Source organism: Bidens hawaiensis, unplaced genomic scaffold, assembly GCF_021521415.1.
Source record: "Bidens hawaiensis isolate Kalapana, Puna unplaced genomic scaffold, B.hawaiensis_p1.1 tig00014775_1, whole genome shotgun sequence".
Taxonomy (NCBI): domain Eukaryota; kingdom Viridiplantae; phylum Streptophyta; class Magnoliopsida; order Asterales; family Asteraceae; genus Bidens; species Bidens hawaiensis.
In genome coordinates, this window is record NW_027492302.1 from 372,383 (window position 1) to 394,405 (window position 22,023).

At 35.4% G+C, this 22,023-nt stretch overlaps 1 protein-coding gene across 1 annotated transcript; it reads right to left on the reverse strand.

Annotated features, from left to right (window-relative positions):
• Positions 1–3,328: 3,328 nt before the first annotated feature.
• Positions 3,329–4,908, reverse strand: LOC143547681 (F-box protein At1g67340-like). Its single transcript, XM_077039045.1, has 3 exons — positions 4,646–4,908; positions 4,409–4,571; positions 3,329–4,304 (listed from the first exon to the last, which is right to left on the reverse strand). Exons 1-3 carry the CDS (start codon positions 4,780–4,782, stop codon positions 3,600–3,602), a joined length of 1,005 nt encoding a protein of 334 aa, XP_076895160.1. The 5' UTR covers positions 4,783–4,908; the 3' UTR covers positions 3,329–3,599.
• Between the last annotated feature and the right edge of the window lie 17,115 nt (positions 4,909–22,023).

A 22,023-nucleotide genomic window follows, 5' to 3' on the forward strand; every position in this document is an offset into this window, starting at 1 on the left:
GGTAAGTCCACCTTTTATTAAAGTGATATTGTATACTTTTTGAGTAATCGCATAATTTTTCCACTTAAAAACCAATTATCGGCACAACTTGTTATTCAACTTTCTTTTATTTCGATATAAAAGACACAGAATTTGATTGTTTATCCGTATTATTGGTGTATTCGAACTCGGTTTAATTTAACGTTTCCAACTTACGTTGAAACTACATACCTTATAATACATTACAGTGAATTAGTGACATGGTGTTATGTTGTATAGTACATGTAGAACTCATTCATCTTTCTTAATGCTATATTATCCCTATGGTCAGTCTAATTATTATATGTAGATTTTAATATTACATCAGTCTAATTTTAACGTTATTTTACTAATCTTGTGAAAATAACATTAAAAGTGGCGGAAGGTTAATCAAATATCATGTGGTGGCGCTGATAGCCGAAAGACAAGGGTACATGCACCAATCAGCTGGTGTCCCGACGATTGAGTGTTATGTGCCTTATGTCCAAGGCTTGATGCAAAGCTACTATCGAGTTGGGGGTCTCACCAGAAGCAACCTCTCTATCCCTATGAGCTAGAGGTAAGGTTGTCTACATCTTACCCTCCTCAGACCCTACTATAACTTTGTTATTAGTGGAATATACTGAGTACGATGATGATGATGAGATTTTAACATTCCATGTTTTTATATAGTATTTAATTTATGCGTGTGTTGATTCTTGTTTTATTTTTATGTTTTGGAGTATTAAATGTATTATAAAAGATAAATTGTAGAGATTGAAACGACATATGATGATTTGACATTTTTACCCAATTAGTAACCGATGCATGACATTTTTGACACAATCATGTTAGCTTAAAGGAAAAGAAACTGGTTGTCATGAAAAATCCGTGAATCATGAAGAGAAATGTACAAACTATAAAATAAATTGAGATGTCTTTTATCATTTCTTATGCTTTATTTGTCATTGTTGTATGTAAACATTAATGTAATGTGTTTCAAAAGGATAAACTAGTTTAATCGTGTGGCAACAAAGTTCAAAGTTTACTTAAGAATTCGACGAAAGTTCATCGATTAAGTGGTTTAATCGTGTATAAATAAGTAAAGGGTTTAATACTTTAATTCCTCGTCTACTTCTCATAATTATAGTGCTATGTTGCCCAAAATCATCTTTATAAGCTGCCTTGGACATATCAACAACAATACATGTTTTTAATGTATGTTGGATCTATGTGTCAAAATCGCAACATATGAAAATGTTACTCCATAAAAGTATCAAGTTGTGTGAAAAGATTTTGTCTCAAGTGGATGATCGTTCTAATTATATAATAGACAAGATGTAGATTTAGACGAATGTATGAGAGAGTTAGTTATTTTTAAAGAAAGATGTAAATGTAACAACTATTGGTATACAACTCATAATATTCAAACGAAAAGCAATGTTATTAAGTACACCCTAAATATGATTTAAGTGTGATGTAAATGCCTCGGTGAGCATATTTTAATTATCAGTTGGCATAATGGATGTGAATATTTTAAATCCAAAATAATGATTATTATTATTTAGTAAACTAATAACTTATCATATAAAATATATTGAATGAAAATAGACATTATAAGTGCCATATATAGGGATGGTAACGGGTTGGGTTGGGTTGGGTTGGGTTGGGTTGGGTTTAAGTATTTTCAAATTCATACCCGGTTATTAAAGTTCATCTCAAACCCGTCCTAAACTTGTCGGGTTTAAATCGGATAATTACCTGTCGGGTTTCGGGTTTCATATCGGGTTTTGATAAAATACTCGTCGGGGTACACCCGACTCAAAGCTCGTCAGGTTTCTACCGGATTTTGATAAAACATAATTAATCGATTACAAAGATGGTTACCATAAAGATAAAATATCTCAAATAATTGACATAAAAAATTTCGACAAATAATATATTCAAAATATAGTGTATATATATATAAGCTATATCAGATACATCGAGTATATAATAGGGTAAATGGGTCTATGTTATGGGGTAATCGGGTATTACCAGTCCCATTTATGTCGGGTTTTCCCATCAGATTTAGGATTCATTGTCATCCCTAGCCGTATTTATATATGTACGTATTTGTATACATGTATGTCTACATATTTGGGATAGAATTGACACCAAATACACAATATATACATAACAAATAAAGATTTTGATTAGTTATTCCTAGAAATCTTTAGTTGACATTAGAATATATCGTCGTATAAGTTGACCTGTGATGCAATTAAATTATATAACATTTTAATTTAATCAATTTTTAGTAGTATTCCAACATTACAATTAACGAACCATTAGTATTACTAATTGAATCAAGTATTAAAAATCAAATTTTAATTTAATCAATTTTAATTAGTATTACCAATACGTGATCAACATCATGGTTGAAAAAATCATGTTTAGTCAATTAATTTCTAACTAATCGCTAGTCAAAATTGAAAATATATATGTATATTTGAAAATTTACATATAAAATCCACTACGATTATTTAACCATATTAATCTTTAGTTTGTACCCATCAACCGGCTAATGCCTAACGATTTGCACAACACCGATCATAATATACATTACAATAGTTTAAATAATATATTTAGGTGAGTTAATTGTCATCAAAGAGGATGATTTCCAATCACATGTGAGTGAAAGGTTTATACATAATTACGTATCACGTAGAAGATTAGGTATTAAAGATATTTAAATCTTCTATCCAAACTAAAGTAGACCCATATGTAGGAATGACAATGTGTCGGGTTTAGGTATTCCTAAACCCATACCCGGTTATTAAAGTTCATCTCGAAACCCATCGGGTTTCGGGTATTCCCATTGGGTTTCCTATCGGTTTTGATAAAATACACGTCGGGTATACCCGGCTCAAAACCCGTCTGATTTTGACAAAATATCACTAATCGATTACAAAAATGGATACCATAAATATAAAATATTCCAAATAATTAACATAAATAAGTCTCGACAAATGATATATTTGTAATATAGTGTATATATATATATTATAATAAGCTATATCAGTTACATCGGGTATATAATCGGGTAAATTGTTTATGTTATTGGGTATAAGAAATCCCAAACCCATGAAAAATTTAAAAACTAATCTCAAACCCTAATGAGTCGGGTATTACCTGTCCCATTATGTCGGGTTTTAGTTTTTCTCATCGGATTCGGGTTTCATTGTCATCCATATCCACATGTACATCGTATACTTCTGTATACTTCATGAATATAGATTTGATGCTCATACTTTTTAAGAAAAATAAAAATCCATTGTATATCTAGAAATAAAAAATAACATGTCTACTTGTAACTGTAACATTAAAGTTTGTACAAACTGGAAATTTTCTCCCGTCCATGCCATATATAGAAAATTCGGCCTAAAAATATAAAAATCTTCCTAACAAAACCAAATATTACAAAAAGAAGAAAAAAATAACCAAAAAAAAGAAACAAAATCAGTCTACACAAACAGCCAAATTCAGATCTGGATCCAAATCACCTTACTACCCTTCTACAATCTCCACCATCCGATCACCCACCACACCATCCCCACCGTTCACACCACCCCCTCCACGTCATCAATCGCATGACCCATCCACTCCTCTATAGGTGCACACTCCGTCTTATGGCGCACCCTCCAATCATGCGACTGACACCCGCGCGAACAATAGTTTACCTTCCCGCAACCCGAGCATTTACGAAACTCATTGTTTCGTGTCTCGGGTCGCCCACACTTCTCATAAGAACACATCCTCAATCCCTCGCCCACGCCTTTTAACCCGAACCACTCCACCATAAACCTATTCACCGGATGCATATCCCCGGTTATCATATCAATATTAATATTAAACCCGTAGTCGCTAAACAACTCCAACCCGCACCTGGTCCGATTACACAACGGTAGTTCCGATAATTGCGGAAATGAAGGATTGATATTAATATTATTATTATTAAGCACACGTGCCAGCTCACGTGCGTTAGCTTGCACGAGAAGCCGGCGGCCTTCAGCGACGTTCTTCTGTACACCGTAACCGTCTTGAACGCAATGACCGAATTCACGGATAGCGTCGATGTGACCGAGAAACGCTGCGCGTGCACACAACGCAACTCCGGCACGCAGATCCTTCTCGTCCTTCAACCCGCCGCTGCCGTTGAACTGAATCACCGCCAGCGAGTACAGTGCCGGAGCGTGTGACTTAATCACCGCCTTTGCCATTAACGACGCTCCATTTCGACGGTTTTCCAAACAATAAAACCGGATCTACACGAAAATAATAAATAGATGAATACATAAATCAAAATATATCAAATAAAGAAAGTTTAATAATAATAATAATAATAATAATATTCTGTTACAATACTTACCATTCCTAGAGTATAATAAGCCTCCTGGTTTCCAGCGTTGACGCAAAGCTTCAGAAACGTGTGTGCCTCGTCTGACCAGTTTTTAGCTCGAACCGCAAGCAATTTTGAGCATGAATTTGATAAAACTAATGGATTAAGACCTAATTTGTTCAATCGCTTGCATCTGTGAGAAGAAAAACAATTATTATCTATACGTTTTAATAATATGTATGGACTAAAAGTTAAATAAAAGCTTACGTTAAAAGAACGGAGATGAAATCAGACGGAGAAGAGGCTGAGGAGCTGAGTTTACAGAGGATGTATATAACAATATCATCATGTAACGATTCAAAGATATCAGATCTCGGTACTCTGTATCCTCTAGGTCGCTTCATGAGCAATAGCTCTGTGTAGAAAGTTGAATTAATTTATGAAGAATTTGTGTTTAAGAGTGAGTGGGTTTATTTGTATAAATTTGTAATGAATCTCGAAACGGTTGATTCATACGTTTCTTGCGAGGTGATAAATTAATATTATTGGAGTGAATGGAATAAAAACAAAAGGGGCTGCTTATATAGGTGATGACAAAGATCAAGTAAAACCAAAGATGCTACGGTTACGGGGCCCACATGTGTGTAAAATAAAAGGACGGATATAAAGGACAAAAATATACATATATTTTTTATTTTTTTTTATTTTAATCTAAGTAATTTTTATTGCTATTTCGTCCATCTTGTTGATTGAAATTTGTTATTTCAGTACAATATTTTGAAATGTTATTTTAGTTAGAGATGTTTTATTTTCGTTGCAATTAGACCACTTTATTAATATTGTTAGTCTCGGTTGTTTGATAAAGGGCATATTGGTCTTTTAATACTATGTACAAAACGTTAAAGCATTATGCACAGCCTAACGCTTCCACCAACTGCAAGTTTGCCACCTAATTCGGACCACCATGACCATTGTGGCTACCTTCAACCTAGTTTGCCTCAAAGCCATATTTGGACCTCGCCTACAACGACCTCCTTTACCACAATCATCTCTCTCTCTCTCTTCCTAAAACAATTAACATCGTCATCCGGAACACTTGAAGTAATATGATTGGACCTAGAATACAAAATCTCACCCAAAAAATTGAACGGGTGATTCACCATCCTTTTCAATATTTCATATAGTTCGACTTCTATCTTCTTCGAGTGAATATCTAAATATGCGAAATGGACATCGAGTTTGGGTATGTTACTAGCGTGAAATACTTTTCTGTAACTGACTCTAGTTATACGGCAACTTACCTACGGGTATGGTCTCGTCTCCCTCGAATGCATGCATTGTTAATCCTATCAATTGTGATGTCACCACATCTGATTAGCTAGGGAAAGGTAGAGTTTGTTCCAACAATAAACTAGGGAGATTGAAGTTGAATCTAAGGTTAGGTGACAGTCATGTGTTTGGCAGCGGTTATGCGATAAACCGTTTACCTTCGATGTGTTCTAAACGTTGGATCTACGATTTACGCTAGAAAGAGAAAGGGCATATTGATGAAAACCGAAATTTACTATGGACAACGTAAAACAAAAGAATTAATTTTGCAATTTAAATTGGGCTAGCGGTGCAACTTGTTGCCTGTTTGTATTTTATTTTGATGTAAATTATTTCAATGATTATATACATATACATATACATATATATATGTATCTAACTATCTATATAATTGTCTACTATAAAATCCTACTTGTCACTCTCAGGTTGTTCCCCCCATTATTTAGAGCCACCAGATTGCTTAATTTCTAAATGGAGGATTCTCATGCATTTGACCCGAAATCGCGGGTATGGGCTTTACCAAACCCAGATAGTCTTTAAATGGGTTATAACATCTCATTTATTTGTGAAACTCTTTCATAATCAAACAATAATTTTCGTGGGTCATGGGTCTCAATAAATCCAGATAACCCTTAAACAGGTTATAACATCTCGTTTATTTGTGAAATAACTCATTAATCATTAAAGAATAATTTCCACGGGTTATGGGTCATAAGATCTTATTTATAGGTAAATACTTTCATCCTTAAACCCTAATTTAATTTATCTTCTTTATATGTTCTTCATTGCTGGTCTATCATCTCCATCGCTGGTTACTTCCGATATTACCCGCCATCGTCAACTACATCAACGTCCCATTTTTCATTAGACAAATATTTGTGGTCATGTTTGTTCATTTTAAAAAAATCAACATGTTCGTGTTCGTGTATTTTTGTTCGTTAAAAATCTAAAAAGACCTACACATCTCAATTGAAAATACCCAAACGCAAAAAAATATAATAACAAACTAAATAGATGTATTAAATTCAAACAAACTACGTTAAAAATAAAATAATCATTATAAAATAGCAAAACGATTAAAAACAAAAACTTAAATAAACTCCCGTAACACGGGAGGATCAAACTAGTATATATATATATATATATATATATATATATATATATATTATTGTTATATATTAAAAAGATACAAAAATAAATATTTATATATTTATTTTTAATTATAATATAAACCGACTTGTAGACGCGGTAAGGCTAAAAGCCTCATGGAAATTGAAAGATAAAGTGTTACACCTTCGATCACCTTTGAGAATGTTATTTGTATGAAAATGATTTACAAAACATGTCTCTAAATTATAATATTTTACGAGTAATATCTATTTATTTAAACGTAAGATAACATTCTTATAGATTCTTTATTTACTTGTTATAATTAGTATTTATTTTATAAATGGTAATTATATTTAAATATCAGGTAATATTCATTCTTATTGTAGAACGGTTATCGCTATAACATCGATGTTAATCACGAAGCTGTGACATGATAGAGTGATAGACACCTGAAGCTATAAGTTAAAAGGCAAACATTACATTACATATATGATATATCACAAAAGTGAATGTCGTGACAAATATTTATTAAACATTATGTATTATTAATAAGAATAATTAAATACAAATGAAGACATAAATAAGAAGTATGAGAATAAATTGTAGCACAAAAACACTCTAAAACATTAAAAATAATTAATAAAAAAATCATAATTCATACTATAAATAAAAAATGAAAGAATTAAAAAAACTAAAATGTTTCCCCCGTCATTCCCGTTCATATAAAAATAACACGACGAAAATACACAATACAGAGAATAAACAAAAACAAAATGATAAAAAAACACAATAGATTGAAAAATATAACACAATGTCGAACGAAATATAACACAATGTCGAATAATATAACACGATATAAAAAAGACACAATTTTAAGAAAAAAAAGACATAGTCAATAATGAAACTAAACAAAAAAACACAGTGATAAATAAAAAAGACACAATGATATTTTTTTTTTCAACATTATATGTTTTTTAGAACGAGGAAGACTGTGTAAATATTTTTCCGATTTACGTTTTCGTTTTTATTAGATTTTAAGTTGAGATGTTTTTATTAATTTTTCATTGTTTTTTTGAATTAATTTTTTTTACTACAAATTCTTTTAATCATTCTTATTTTTGTTATATTTTGTAGAACAACTTGAACTTTATTAATAAGCAACGCTACAAGTTCCTTCCTTTAGACTTTTGACACCATATAATTTTTATTCACATCCTTCCCACCAAAGTTTATTCTTATTGTAGAATGGTTATCGCTATAACATCGATGTTAATCATGAAGCTGTGACATGATAGAGTGATAGACTACTTAAGTTATAAGTTAAAAGGCAAACATTACATTACATATATGATATATCACAAAAGTGAATGTCGGTGACAAATATTTATTAAACATTATGTATTATTAATAAGAATAATTAAAATACAAATGAAGACATAAATGAGAAGTGTGAGAAAAAATTGTAGCACAAAAATACTCTAAAACATTAAAAACAAATTAATAAAAAAATCATAATTCAAACTACAAATAAAAAATGAAAGAATTAAAAAAACTAAAATGTTTCCCTCATCATTCCCGTTCCCATAAAAAAAACACGACGAAAATACACAATACAGAGAATAAACAAAAAACACAATAATAAAAAAACACAATACATTGAAAAATATAACACAATGTCGAAATAAATATAACACAATGTTGAATAATATAACAAAAGATACAATGCTAAGGAAAAAAAAGACATAGTCAATAACGAAAATAAACAAAAAAAATACAGTGATAAATAAAAAGGCACAATGATATTTTTTCCTCAACATTATATGTTTTTTAGAACTAGGAAGACTGTGTAAATATTTTTGCAATTTACGTTTTCATTTTTATTAGATTTTAAGTTGAGATGTTTTTATTAATTTTTCATTGTTTTTGAATTAATTTTTTTTACTACAAATTTGTAACATCACGTAAATTTCGGGCCAAAAAAGTTAAGTTTCCAAAGTCAAGGGACCAATTTTGCCAATTTCCAAACTTTAGGGACTAAAATGTAAAATCTTTTTTATTTACCCATCGCGCTACGCGATAGTGTCAAAAAAGACACCCATCGCGTACCGCGATGGGGTGTCTGACACAACGTGACACGTGTGCCACGTGGCACACGGTGGCAACGCCTGCTGCCACTTGGCAACACGTCCGCCACGTGTGGCGGCACCTACAACATGTCGACACGTGGCAGGTCTACCTGCTGACTCGACTACCCTATATTGCGGTACACGATGGGGAAGCCAGGGAGCCCATCGCGTACCGCGATGGGATCCAGTTTGAGCTATAAATAGGGCAGTCACGAATTAAGTCCCTTCAAACCCTCAATTACACACACTTACCCTCTCTAGCTTTCTCTCACTACCTCGAAATACGTGCCCTCTACCCGTCTCGATAACCGTGCCCCGAAACCTCGATAAACGTGCCAGTTACCTCGATTTCCGTGCCAATCCCCGACATCCCGAACAAGAAAGATGTGTTGCTCGACGACCCGGTAATTTCCTCGAAGTGCGTGCCAAAGGTGTCTCGAGAAACGTGCCAAGTGCGAAAAGGAGTGTTGATCAAGTGAACGTTGAAAAGCGAGTAGCGTCAAAATGCTGCCCGAGTGTGAAGGGAATTATTAAGACAAGCAAGGTAGGCATAATGCCCTACCAAAATAATAATAAAATATTATAACGGCTTAATGCCCTAAGTCGGAATTATACTCGATGAATATAAAAAGAGAGAAAATATATAACAAAGAAAATAAAGAAAGAAAGATGAAAATATGAGAATATATATATGTATATGATTATTCTTTGTTATAAAATATATTATTTAAGTGTAATGAGTATACTTAAATAATAAAGAAAATACGTTTCTTAAAGAAGAAGAAACGTCGGGTTTTTTAAATATAAACTAAAGGTTTATAAAGATTAATTTTTAACTAAAGGTTTTAAAGTAAAAGAAATAATGAACTAAAGGTTCATCGAGATGATAAGACTAAAGTTCTTAAGCCGGATCGTGTATCCGACTAATGAATGTTATACTCGTACTATAGGTGCGAGATAGCGAAAAAAGACTAACGGACGGTGTTGGAAGCCGATCCCATTGAAAGGTGAATACGCCCACTTTTACAAACTTGTTTTCAAACAAACAAACGTGTAATGTGTAAAACTTTACATGAGACTACGTGTCTCTAAAAACATTATAAATAAGAGTATAAGCCAGCCCTCAGACTATGGTATAAGTTTGTCTGGATCCTTACATATGTGGAACGTGGTGGGCACATCGCACCACGCTTGGTCACGACCTCCAGCCACGATGGGTCGGACCTAAGTTACGTCCGAGTGGGGAATGGCCATGTGTATATTTATGGTACCTAAGTTATGTCATAAATGCTGCGGTGTTTCGCTGAGGTGACCTAGTGCAGAGACTCGAGTTTATGATGATTGTTTTAACTTGATTATTCCTAAGCCAAGATGGGCCGAGACTTAGGTGGTCTCGAGGGGTAATTAAGTAAAGAAAATATTTTTAGCGTCAGCATACACCAGCATTCGTTGCTGACGTATTTTATTTAACATATTGCAGGTAATCAGGAATAGAGCTTGCAAGACGAAGAAGCTCAAGAATCCGATGGCTCGGATAATTTTGTGTAAATATAAAATATGGTGGTTTTGTAAAATATATAAACAAGTAAACTTAAAAACGAGACTTTCGTCTCGCATTGTGTAATGTAAATATTTATAAATATGATCCTTTGTTTTTATAAAGTCTTCCGCATTAACCCGCAACTCTGATTTATTTACAAACATGGTACCAACTATGGTTCACACTCCTAGGCCTAGATTGGGGGTGTGACAGGTTGGTATCAGAGCCATCGATTTTAGCGAATTGGGTATCATAAAACAATACCCAAACTTTGATTCAAGCATTGGAAATATTTACTTGTTTATTTGAATATGGATAAGATTGGTTGGTAACCTTTTCTTCCCTCTCCTCAATCTAAACCACCTATCAAAGATGTCTTATGAGAAGTTAATGGAATATTATGATAAGGAATCAAGAAGAGCAAGGAAGTATTATAAATTTCCACAAGGCATCATGAGTAAAGACTACTTCGAGTCATTTTTTAACGAGGAACACAATCAAAATCCCAATCCAAGTCCAATCTATCACCTTGACAACATTCCACACGAAGTATATCAACCACCAAGGCATTCAAGCTATCATCCGTCAAGTCTACCTATGTACCAACCATCGGAAGTTCCGATATATTACCCATCGGAGACTCCAACTTATCAACCTTCGGAAATACCACAACAATTCCCGACCGGATATTTGCCAAATCCTCATCCTTCGTATGCTTTCCTCTCCAATCTACCAATCAAGGAGGAACCAAAATCTTCTTCATCCGACTGGATGCAATGCCACTCCGATCAGCGAAGGTGGCATACCGGTAATTCAACCATGGATTCCGCTAGCTCACAACACAACACGGAAGGATCATCTAGCAAGCCCAAGATGAGGGTGACTATGCCATACGAGAAGATTCATATGCCCGCAATGACCAAGGAGGAACTGGAAGATAAACAAGAAAAGGAACCGGAGGAAGAAACCGACCCCGAGGAAGAAACGAAAAAGGAGCCCGAGGAGGAGATGGATCCCGAGGAAGAAAAATTTCCCGACAACCCAAATGAAGAAACCATACCAGAAGAGGAACAACACTCAACTCCAAGCTATGGGTCTGTGGATCCATACATTAAATTTCTCCAGGAACTCAAGGGTAAGGCGTCATCAAGCTTCCCACCATACAAAGGTGATATTTCATCCCTTGAAGAGCAAGCAAAAGAAATTCAAGAGCAAAATGAGGTTGCCAATGCTTTCTTCAATTACCAATCGGATGAGACGGCAACTCCATATCCTGATCCCAAGAACCACTACGACATTGTGATGATGGGTTACCGCGACCCACCTCCAAGATATGGGTATCCGACTGACATGCCTCAGTCCCAGGAGGAGCATTTGGATCGAGCCTTGCACGAAACTGATGACCTTAGGAAGAAGATTGCCATGGATGAGAAGAAAAAGAAGAAGATAGGAGAAAAGCTTCTTCGCAAATGCAACAAGCTCACCAAAGTTGTGAAGAAGGTTATGAAGGATAGAGAAGAAAAAGTTTATGTGTGTAAAATAGTTTGTATGATATGTGTATAATATGTATCATAAGGATAGGATCTTATATATCGTTTTAACGATATATAAAGTATGTTGTAAAATGATATACGTATCATTTATGATAAGTATATGGATGTGAAATAAATAAAACTTGTATAATAAGAAAAGAAATGTGTGAAATTTCAGATAAAAAGAATAAAAGATAAAATATGTCTCAACAAAGTGATAATCGAGAGGCCTCCCGAAAGGAAGCCGAAATACATGAAGCGAAAAGGAAGGGTCCCGAGAGAGAGGAACCAATTCCCGATAAGTATATGAATCAAATACAACAAATTATCAGAAAAGTTGTTCAAGAAGAATCCGAAAATAGAACACGATCTAGACAAACAAAACACACTCAATCTGAAAATCCTTATCGAAAATCTGTTTCTAAACCTCGTACTCGACCTTCATGAGAGGAAGAGGGCGAACATGAATCAAACGCTGATGTAGGGGTTTGCAAAGAATTTAAGAAATTCAAGATAGGAGGATGTTCCTTTAAAGACAAGTATTACGGACCGAAAGAATTTCACGGTGACAAGGGAGCCATCAATACCGTAAGGTGGCTTGAAGAGATGGAGACGATTTTTATCACGAGCAAATGTACGGAAGAGGAGAAGATACAATATTCGGCCTTAATGTTCAAAGGTGAAGCACTGGAGTGGTGGAACACATTGATCATGAGTCGAGGAAGGGAGGTAATGTATGGTTTGACGTGGAATGAGTTCAAGGAGTTATTGATGTCCAAGTTCTGTCCGATGCACGAGACAGATCAAATTCAAACTAAGTTCTTAGCTCATAAGGTTGTCGGAACAAACCTTCGTGAGTATAACACGAAATTTCACGAGTATTGCCGATTAGTTCCCCAGCTGGTTACCCCTGAGTCCAGCAAAGTTACACGTTATATATGGGGTCTACCTCGTGAAATTCGTGATATGGTGAGATCACACTTGCCACAAACCGCTGACTCCGCGATGGAGTTGGTTGGGTACTTGATGGGCGGAATGATCCGCAACAAGGAGGAAGATAGAAAGGTTGTACCGACACATGACTCAAGAAAGAGTGGAAATACCCGTTTCAAGGGTAAAGATCAACGAAGGTCTAGCTCCAACCTCGGCATCCCTCAATGAAAAATTTGCAAGAAATATCATAGAGGTAGATGCAACCTTGCTTCACGAGTCTGTGAATCATGTAACCGACCCGGCTACGCTACGGCCGACTGTTGGAAGAAGAAGATGACCTGCTACAATTGTAAGGAGATGGGGCATCTTAGCTTCGAGTGTCCCAATAATAAGCACGCGACGGGTGGTGCTGGAGGTAGCGGTCAAAAGAGTGAGCCCAAGAAGGGAAATGCAAGGGTCTTCGTCTTAGACACAAAGAAAGCGGCCGACATGCCGGAAACTATCACCGGTACGTTCCTTGTTAACAACGCATATGCTAGAGTCTTGTTTGATTCAGGTGCCAACTTAAGTTTTATAGATTATAAGTTTTGTAGTCTATTAAACGAACCTTTAATCAAACTCAATAAAACTCTAAGCGTAGAGACCGGTAACGGCGAAACTGTTAAAATTACCGAAGTTTTAGAAAACGGAAAAATCTTATTAGCAGGTTATGTTTTGCCTATTTCATTGTTACCTATGACTCTTGCTGGTTTTGATGTTGTATTGGGTATGAATTGGTTATCCGACAACCATGCTCGTATCCTTTTCAATAGCAAGACCGTTGAACTTCGAGCCCCGGATAAACGAACTATTCGAATTGAAGGGGATAAAGACGCTGGCCAAGTTACCCTAATCTCCATAATAAGGGCTAACAAATGTTTAAATCAAGGATGCTTAGCATTCATGGCCAACGTCACCGAGGAATCAAAACCCAAAGAAATCAAAAGCGTTCCTGTTGTTTCTGATTATGCCAATGTATTTCCCGACGAACTCCCGGCATTCCTCCCGATCGTGAAGTAGAGTTTAGGATTGATCTTATTCCTGGTACTGCTCCGATCACTAAAGCCCCATATCGCCTTGCGCCAACCGAGATGAAGGAACTAAATAAACAATTGGACGAGCTCCTCGAGAAAGGCTTAATACGACCAAGTTCATCACCGTGGGGAGCGCCAATACTGTTCGTTAAGAAGAAGGATGGATCCATGCGGATGTGCATTGACTATCGAGCCCTCAACAAGGTGACAATCAAGAATCGTATCCACTTCCGCGTATCGACGATCTATTCGACCAACTTCAAGGTACTAGCTACTTTTCTAAAATTGATCTTTGTTCCGGCTATCACCAACTTAAAGTTCAATCCGAAGATATTCCGAAAACTGCTTTTCGAACAAGGTATGGACATTTTGAGTTCACGGTCATGCCGTTTGGACTTACTAATGCTCCAGCTGCGTTTATGGACATGATGAACCGAATTTGTAAGCCTCACTTAGATAAATTTGTGATCGTTTTTATCGATGACATACTCATATATTCTAAGTCCAAGACCGATCACGAAGTCCATTTACGAACTTTACTTGAAATTCTTCGAACCGAGAAGTTGTACGCCAAGTTCTCGAAATGCGAGTTCTGGTTGCACGAGGTACAATTTCCTGGTCATGTTATTAATGTCAATGGAATTCGAGGGGACCCCGCTAAGATTGAAGCCATCTCTAAGTGGGAGATCCCAAAGTCGTCAACCGAGATTCGAAGTTTCTTGGGATTGGCCGGCTATTATCGAAAGTTTATTGAAAACTTCTCTCGAATCGTTGTTCCCTTAACTTCTTTAACTCGCAAAAACGTCAAGTATGAATGGGGAACAAAGAAACAAGAGGCGTTCGATATACTTAAACTAAAGCTTACCCAAGCTCCTATTCTGGCCTTGCCAGAAGGTACCGAAGACTTTGTTGTCTATAGTGATGCATCTCATTCCGGCTTGGGATGTGTGCTAATGCAACGAAAGAAAGTTATCGCTTACGCCTCTCGTCAACTCAAGGTGCATGAGAAGAACTATACAACTCACGATCTAGAGTTAGGTGCCATAATCTTTGCACTAAAAATATGGAGGCACTATCTCTATGGAGTAAGATTCATCGTGTACACCGATCACAAGAGCTTGAAACACATCTTTGAGCAAAAAGAGCTAAATATGCGCCAACGACGCTGGATGGAAACTTTAAACGACTATGACTGCGAAATTGTCTATCACGAAGGTAAGGCCAACGTTGTGGCTGATGCCTTAAGTCGTAAAGAGCACGAAAAGCCAAAAAGAGCCCGAGAGTTATGGCTAGAACTTTAAATCGATCTTAATGACAAAATCAAATCCGCTCAAATTCAAGCCATTAATGAAAACCAAATCTCTGACGAAAAACGTAACGACACAATTGACTCGCTGGTCAAAGGTGACGACGGCATCCTTAGACTTGGAAATAGGATTTGGGTGCCAATCGTTGGGGATTTGCGTGAGAAGATAATGAACGAAGCCCATAAGTCCAAATATACGATGCACCCCGGTAGTGGCAAAATGTATCAAAATCTTAAGTCAAACTACTGGTGGAACGGAATGAAGAAGGATATCGCTTCGCATGTTGCGAAATGTTTAACCTGTCTGAAAGTCAAGGCTGAACATCAAAAGCCTTCGGGATTGCTTCAGCAACACGAACTTCCCATGTGGAAGTGGGAGTTAATAACCATGGATTTCATAACCAAACTCCCAAAAACAACTCGTCAACATAACGCTATTTGGATAATTGTGGATCATTAACAAAGTCCGCATACTTCATTCCAATCAATGAGTCGTACTCAATGGATAGATTAGCGCGTATTTATGTAAATAACATAGTTGCTTTGCATGGAGTACCACTATCAATAATTTCCGATTGAGACAGTCGTTTCACGTCTCACTTCTAGAAAAGCTTCCAACAAGCACTCGGTACAAAGTTAAACCTTAGCACCGCCTATCATCCACAAACCGATGGGCAAAGCGAAAGGACAATTCAAACGTTGGAAGATATGCTCCGAGCTTGTGTGATAGACTTAGGAGGAAGTTGGGACGACCACTTACCTCTAATGGAATTTTCGTATAACAATAGCTATCACTCGAGCATACAAGCCGCACCATTCGAGGCATTATATGGTTGAAAATGTAGAACGCCAGCGTGTTGGTCTGAAACCGGAGATAATCAATTGTCTGGACCCGAAATAGTCCAAGAAACCACCGACAAAGTTCTTCAAATCCGCGAACGACTTAAGACGACACGTGATCGCCAAAAGAGTTACGCTGACGTCCGTCCTAAGCCGTTAGAATTTAGTGTCGGTGACAAGTTCTTTTAAAAGTATCGCCATGGAAGGGCGTAGTTCGTTTCAGCAAGAAAGACAAACTAAGTCCTCGATTCGTTGGACCCTTCGAGGTACTCGAACGAATTGGTACCGTCGCATACCGTTTGCGACTACCCGAGGAAATACAAGGAATACACGACGTATTCCATGTTTCGAATCTGCGTAAGTGTCTAGCCGACGAATCTCTTTAAATGCCACTAAAAGATGTAGAAATTAACGAAAACTTAAAATTCATTGAAAGACCAACACAAATAGAAGATTCGAAAACTAAGAAACTTAAAAGACGAACATTGAAAATCGTGAAAGTAAGATGGGATTCCCGAAGAGGACCCGAATATACATGGTAACTCGAGTCCGAAATAAGAAAGAAATACCCCCACTTGTTCTCTTAAGCAATCTCGAGGATGAGATTTATTTCAAGGAGGGGGGGATGTAACATCACGTAAATTTCTGGCCAAAAATGTCAAGTTTCCAAAGTCAAGGGACCAATTCTGCAAATTTTCAAACTCCAGGGACTAAAATGTAAAATCTGTTTTATTTACCCATCGCGCTACGCGACAGGGTCAAGAAAGACACCCATCGCGTACCGCGATGGGGTGTCTGACACAACTTGACACGTGTACCACGTGGCATACGGTGGCAACGCCTGCGGCCACGTGTCACCACGTGGCAACACATCCGCCACGTGTGGCGGCACCTACCACGTGTCGACACGTGGCAGGTCTACCTGCTGACTCGACAACCCTATATCGCGGTACGCGATGGGGAAGCCAAGGAGCCCATCGCACGCGATGGGATCCAGTTTGGGCTACAAATAGGGCAGCCACGAATTCAGTCTCTTCACACCTCAATTACACACACTTACTCTCTCTCTAGCTTTCTCTCACTACCTCGAAATACGTGCCTTCGATCCGTCTCGATAACCGTGCCCCGAAACCTTGATAAACGTGCCCGTTACCTCGATTTCCGTGCCACTCCCCGACATCCCGAAAAAGAAAGAAGTGCTGACCGACAACCTGGTAATTTCCTCGAAGTGCGTGCCAAAGGTGTCTCGAGAAACGTGCCAAATGCGGAAAGGAGTGTTGATCAAGTGAACGTTGAAAAGAGAGTAGCGTCGAAGTGCTGCCCGAGTGTGAAGGGTATTATTAAGCCAAGCAAGGTAGGCATAATGCCCGACCAAAATAATAAATAAATATTATAACGGCTTAATGCCCTAAGTCGGAATTATACTCAATGAATATAAAAAGAGAGAAAATATATAACAAAGAAAATTAAGAAAAGAAAGATGAAAATATGAGAATATATATATGTATATGATTATTCTTTTATTATAAAATATATTATTTAAGTGTAATGAGTATACTTAAATACTAAAGAAAATACGTTTTTTTAAGAAGAAGAAACGTCGGGATTTATAAATATAAACTAAAGGGTTTATAAAGATTACTTTATAACTAAAAGTTTTAAAGTAAAAGAAATAATGAACTAAAGGTTCATCAAGATGATAAGACTAAAGGTCTTAAGCCGGATCGTGTATCCGACTAATGAATGTTATACTCGTACTATAGGTGCGAGATAGCGAAAAAAGACTAACGGACGGTGTTGGAAGCCGATCCCATTGAAAGGTGAATACGCCCACTTTTACAAACTTGTTTTCAAACAAACAAACGTGTAATGTGTAAAACTTTACATGAGACTACGTGTCTCTAAAAACATTATAAATAAGAGTATAAGCCAGCCCTCAGACTATGGTATAAAATTGTCTGGATCCTTACATATGTGGAACGCGGTGGGCACATCGCACCACGCTTGGTCACGACCTCCAGCCACGATGGGCCGGACCTAAGTTACGTCCGAGTGGGGAATGACAATGTGTATATTTATGGTACCTAAGTTATGTCATAAATGCTGCGGTGTTTCGCTGAGGTGACCTAGTGCAGAGACTCGAGTTTATGATGATTGTTTTAACTTGATTATTCCTAAGCCAAGATGGGCCGAGACTTACGTGGTCTCGAGGGGTAATTAAGTAAAGAAAATATTTTTAGCGTCAGCATATTCACCAGCATTCGTTGCTGACGTATTTTATTTAACATTTTGCAGGTAATCAGGAATAGAGCTTGCAAGACGAAGAAGCTCAAGAATCCGATGGCTAGGATAATTTTGTGTAAATATAAAATATGGTGGTTTTGTAAAATATATAAACAAGTAAACTTAAAAACGAGACTTTCGTCTCGCATTTTGTAATGTAAATATTTATAAATATGATCCTTTGTTTTTATAAAGTCTTCCGCATTAACCCGCAACTCTGATTTATTTACAAACATGGTACCAACTATGGTTCACATTCCTAGGCCTAGATTGGGGGTGTGACAGAATTCTTTTAATCATTCTTATTGTTGTTATATTTTGTAGAACAACTTGAACTTTATTAATAAGCAACTCTACAAGTTCCTTCCTTTAGACTTTTGACACCATATAATTTTTATTCACATCCTTCCCACCAAAGTTTATTCTTATTGTAGAATGGTATTTGCTATAACATCGATGTTAATCACGAAGCTGTGACATGATAGAGTGATAGACACCTGAAGTTATAAGTTAAAAGGCAAACATTACATTACATATATGATATATCACAAAAGTGAATGTCGGTGACAAATATTTATTAAACATTATGTATTATTAATAAGAATAATTAAAATACAAATGAAGACATAAATGGGAAGTATGAGAAGAAATTGTAGCACACAAACACTCTAAAACATTAAAAAAAAATTAATAAAAAAATCATAATTCAAACTATAAATAAAAAATGAAAGAATTAAAAAAACTAAAATGTTTCCCCCGTCATTCCCGTTCCCATAAAAATAACACGTCGAAAATACACAATACAGAGAATAAACAAAAAACAAAATGATAAAAAAACATAATAGATTGAAAAATATAACACAATGTCGAATGAAACATACAAAATATAACACAATGTCGAATAATATAACAAGATATAAAAAAGACACATTGTTAAGTAAAAAAAGACATAGTCAATAACGAAAATAAACAAAAAAACACAATGATAAATAAAAGACACAATGATATTTTTTTCCTCAACATTATATGTTTTTTAGAACGAGGAAGACTGTGTAAATATTTTTGCAATTTACGTTTTCGTGTTTATTAGATTTTAAGTTGAGATGTTTTTATTAATTATTCATTGTTTTTTGATTTAATTTTTTTACTACAAATTCTTTTAATCATTTTTATTTTTGTTATATTTTGTAGAACAACTTGAATTTTATTAACAAGCAACTCTACAATTTCCTTCGTTTAGACTTTTGACACCATATAATTTTTATTCACATCTTCCCACCAAAGTTTAACCAAAACAATCAAAGAAAATATCTTCAAATAAATTGTATAAAATAAGTTTAAACAAATTGCTTTTGTGTATGGCACCTTATATTTCTTTTTATTTTGGGCACCTTATATTTCTTCTTACTTTTGCCATCACAGTTTCTGTGACTATTTAGGGTGTGTTTGGGATTCTTTATTTAAGTCTAAAAGAATTTTATGTGAAAAGGAATTATAAACTTATGACTTTTTGAAAAGAAGTTTGTATAAAAGTGTTTGGATTAACTTATGTTAATAAGTTGTTTTTAAGGAGTGTTTGGGAATATTATACCCTTTAAGTTAATAAGTTAGAGAATCATAACTTTTCAAAACCCTCTTATTTTGTCTTGGCCATAAGTTAAAAACCATAAGTCCTTATGGTTTGCTAAACACCTTTTACACATTATTAACTTTTAAAAAAGTTTATAAGTTATAAGTTGGTGGAAATAAGGAATCCCAAACAATAAGATATATAATTCATTAAGAGATAGTCTTAGAATCATTTAGCATGTACTTAGACTAAATCATTAAAAAGCTCTGTGAGCCATTAAAAGACATAACAAAATACACTCCACCTATTCAGAAGTAGTCTTTTAATGAAAAAATTAAAAAAACTACCAAGCAATGTGTCACATTTTTTTTTCTTTTGGTTTATTAGAAACCAAATTACATTTTTTTTTGTTATTTGTACTTTTAGCCAGTAAACTTACTTTTACAACTTATATTTTAACCATCAAACTTATGAAAACTAACTTAAAAGCTTTTGTTTTTTTATACTTTGGTCACCAAACCTGTAAAAAATCTAACTTCAAAGCCTTTCTTGGCCACCAAGTTTTTAATCTTTGTCACAAAATATTTTTTATGATACCGTAATGAATCGACCGAGTTTCTGTCACGTCACGTCACTGTCATAACACACTTTAAAGCAGCTACATAAAGATGTTTGGTTTCTTTCAGGTTTCTGGCGAAAGAACCGGTAGATGGATTATGGTTCTTTTACGAATCAAGTTCGAGCCACCACAACGCACGTGTCTCAACTCGTATAAGTTACAAGTAAAAAGCCAAACATACATATCACAAAAGTGAACGTGGGTGTTATAATGTTCATAAAACAGTATTGTATAGGTGTTCGAAACACTTTCATACAAGTAACTTGAGAGCATTTGAAATCAATAGAAATTTAAAGTTAAGTATGGTTTCCTGAATTTTAACTACACTTACTATCACACTATCACATATCTTTCAATTATTTTTTTTCCCCAACTACCAGTTGAAACAGTCCTTTTTTTCTATTATAACTTGTAGGATATGGTGTTTCATTAAATTTCGTATACGATATGCTAATTTGTAGAGACGAGTAACTTAACCATCATAACCGTTTAACTGAACCATAACCGATTTTAACCGATAACTGACATAACCGGTGGGTCAGTTTAGTGAATTTTGAAAACCCGCCGAATATGGGTCGGTTTTGGTTAAAGATAATTCCAAACTCGCCATAACCAAACCCACTCATTTATTTAACCAACAATATGCTCTAGGCTAACTTCCACCAAACATATGGTCAGAATATACCATTTTGATGGTTTTGGTTCAACGTCATGTTATTGAATTAACTTGGAATTTCATTGTTGGATTATATGTTGCCGTTTTTTATATATTTGGTATTAGTATTATGGATTATATATTTTGTTGGACTATGTAATGTCATTTTTTTTAATATTGGTACCTAACTTTTAGGCGTAGATACATTGTTTTGGTTATGGTTAACCAACCCAAACCGACTCGTTATAACCTTCAAAACCGGTTAACCGAAACTGCCATAATGAATCGGTTATGGTTATTTTATTAACCGACATATCGGTTATGGTTATGGGTTTGGCTCAAAACCACCCCAAACGACCCATGCACACCACTACTTATTTGTATATACATTTTGTTGTAAATTTCACTCAAAATAGAATTGGGTGTACTAATATAGAAGTCATCAAAACACAAACTTACAAGCTGTCAAAACTGCCTCAAGGTTCCGTTTTTCTTTATAGCGTTATTAAAACCTAATTTGCCGTTGTGGTGGTTCTTATTTTTGTCAATGTACATCGCATTTTTTTTTGTTTGTAAAACATAGTTGTCGATGCAATTTTTATTTGAAACCGCAAGGTGAATATATATACTAATGCACAAGTCTTCGGAACCTTACAAATTTAACGTCTATCAACGTTTTAACACGGATTTTCTGTTGGGTCAATTGTTGTTTGGCCCAAGTGTAAGGCC

Bases quoted from the DNA above. Each gene is read 5' to 3' on its own strand.
- LOC143547681 (XM_077039045.1), bottom strand. From the start codon at position 4,782: ATGAAGCGACCTAGAGGATACAGAGTACCGAGATCTGATATCTTTGAA. The intron at 4,572-4,645 runs GTAAGCTTTTAT...TTCTTCTCACAG, and splicing joins TTCATCTCCGTTCTTTTAAC to ATGCAAGCGATTGAACAAAT. The intron at 4,305-4,408 runs GTAAGTATTGTA...ATTTTCGTGTAG, and splicing joins CTTATTATACTCTAGGAATG to ATCCGGTTTTATTGTTTGGA.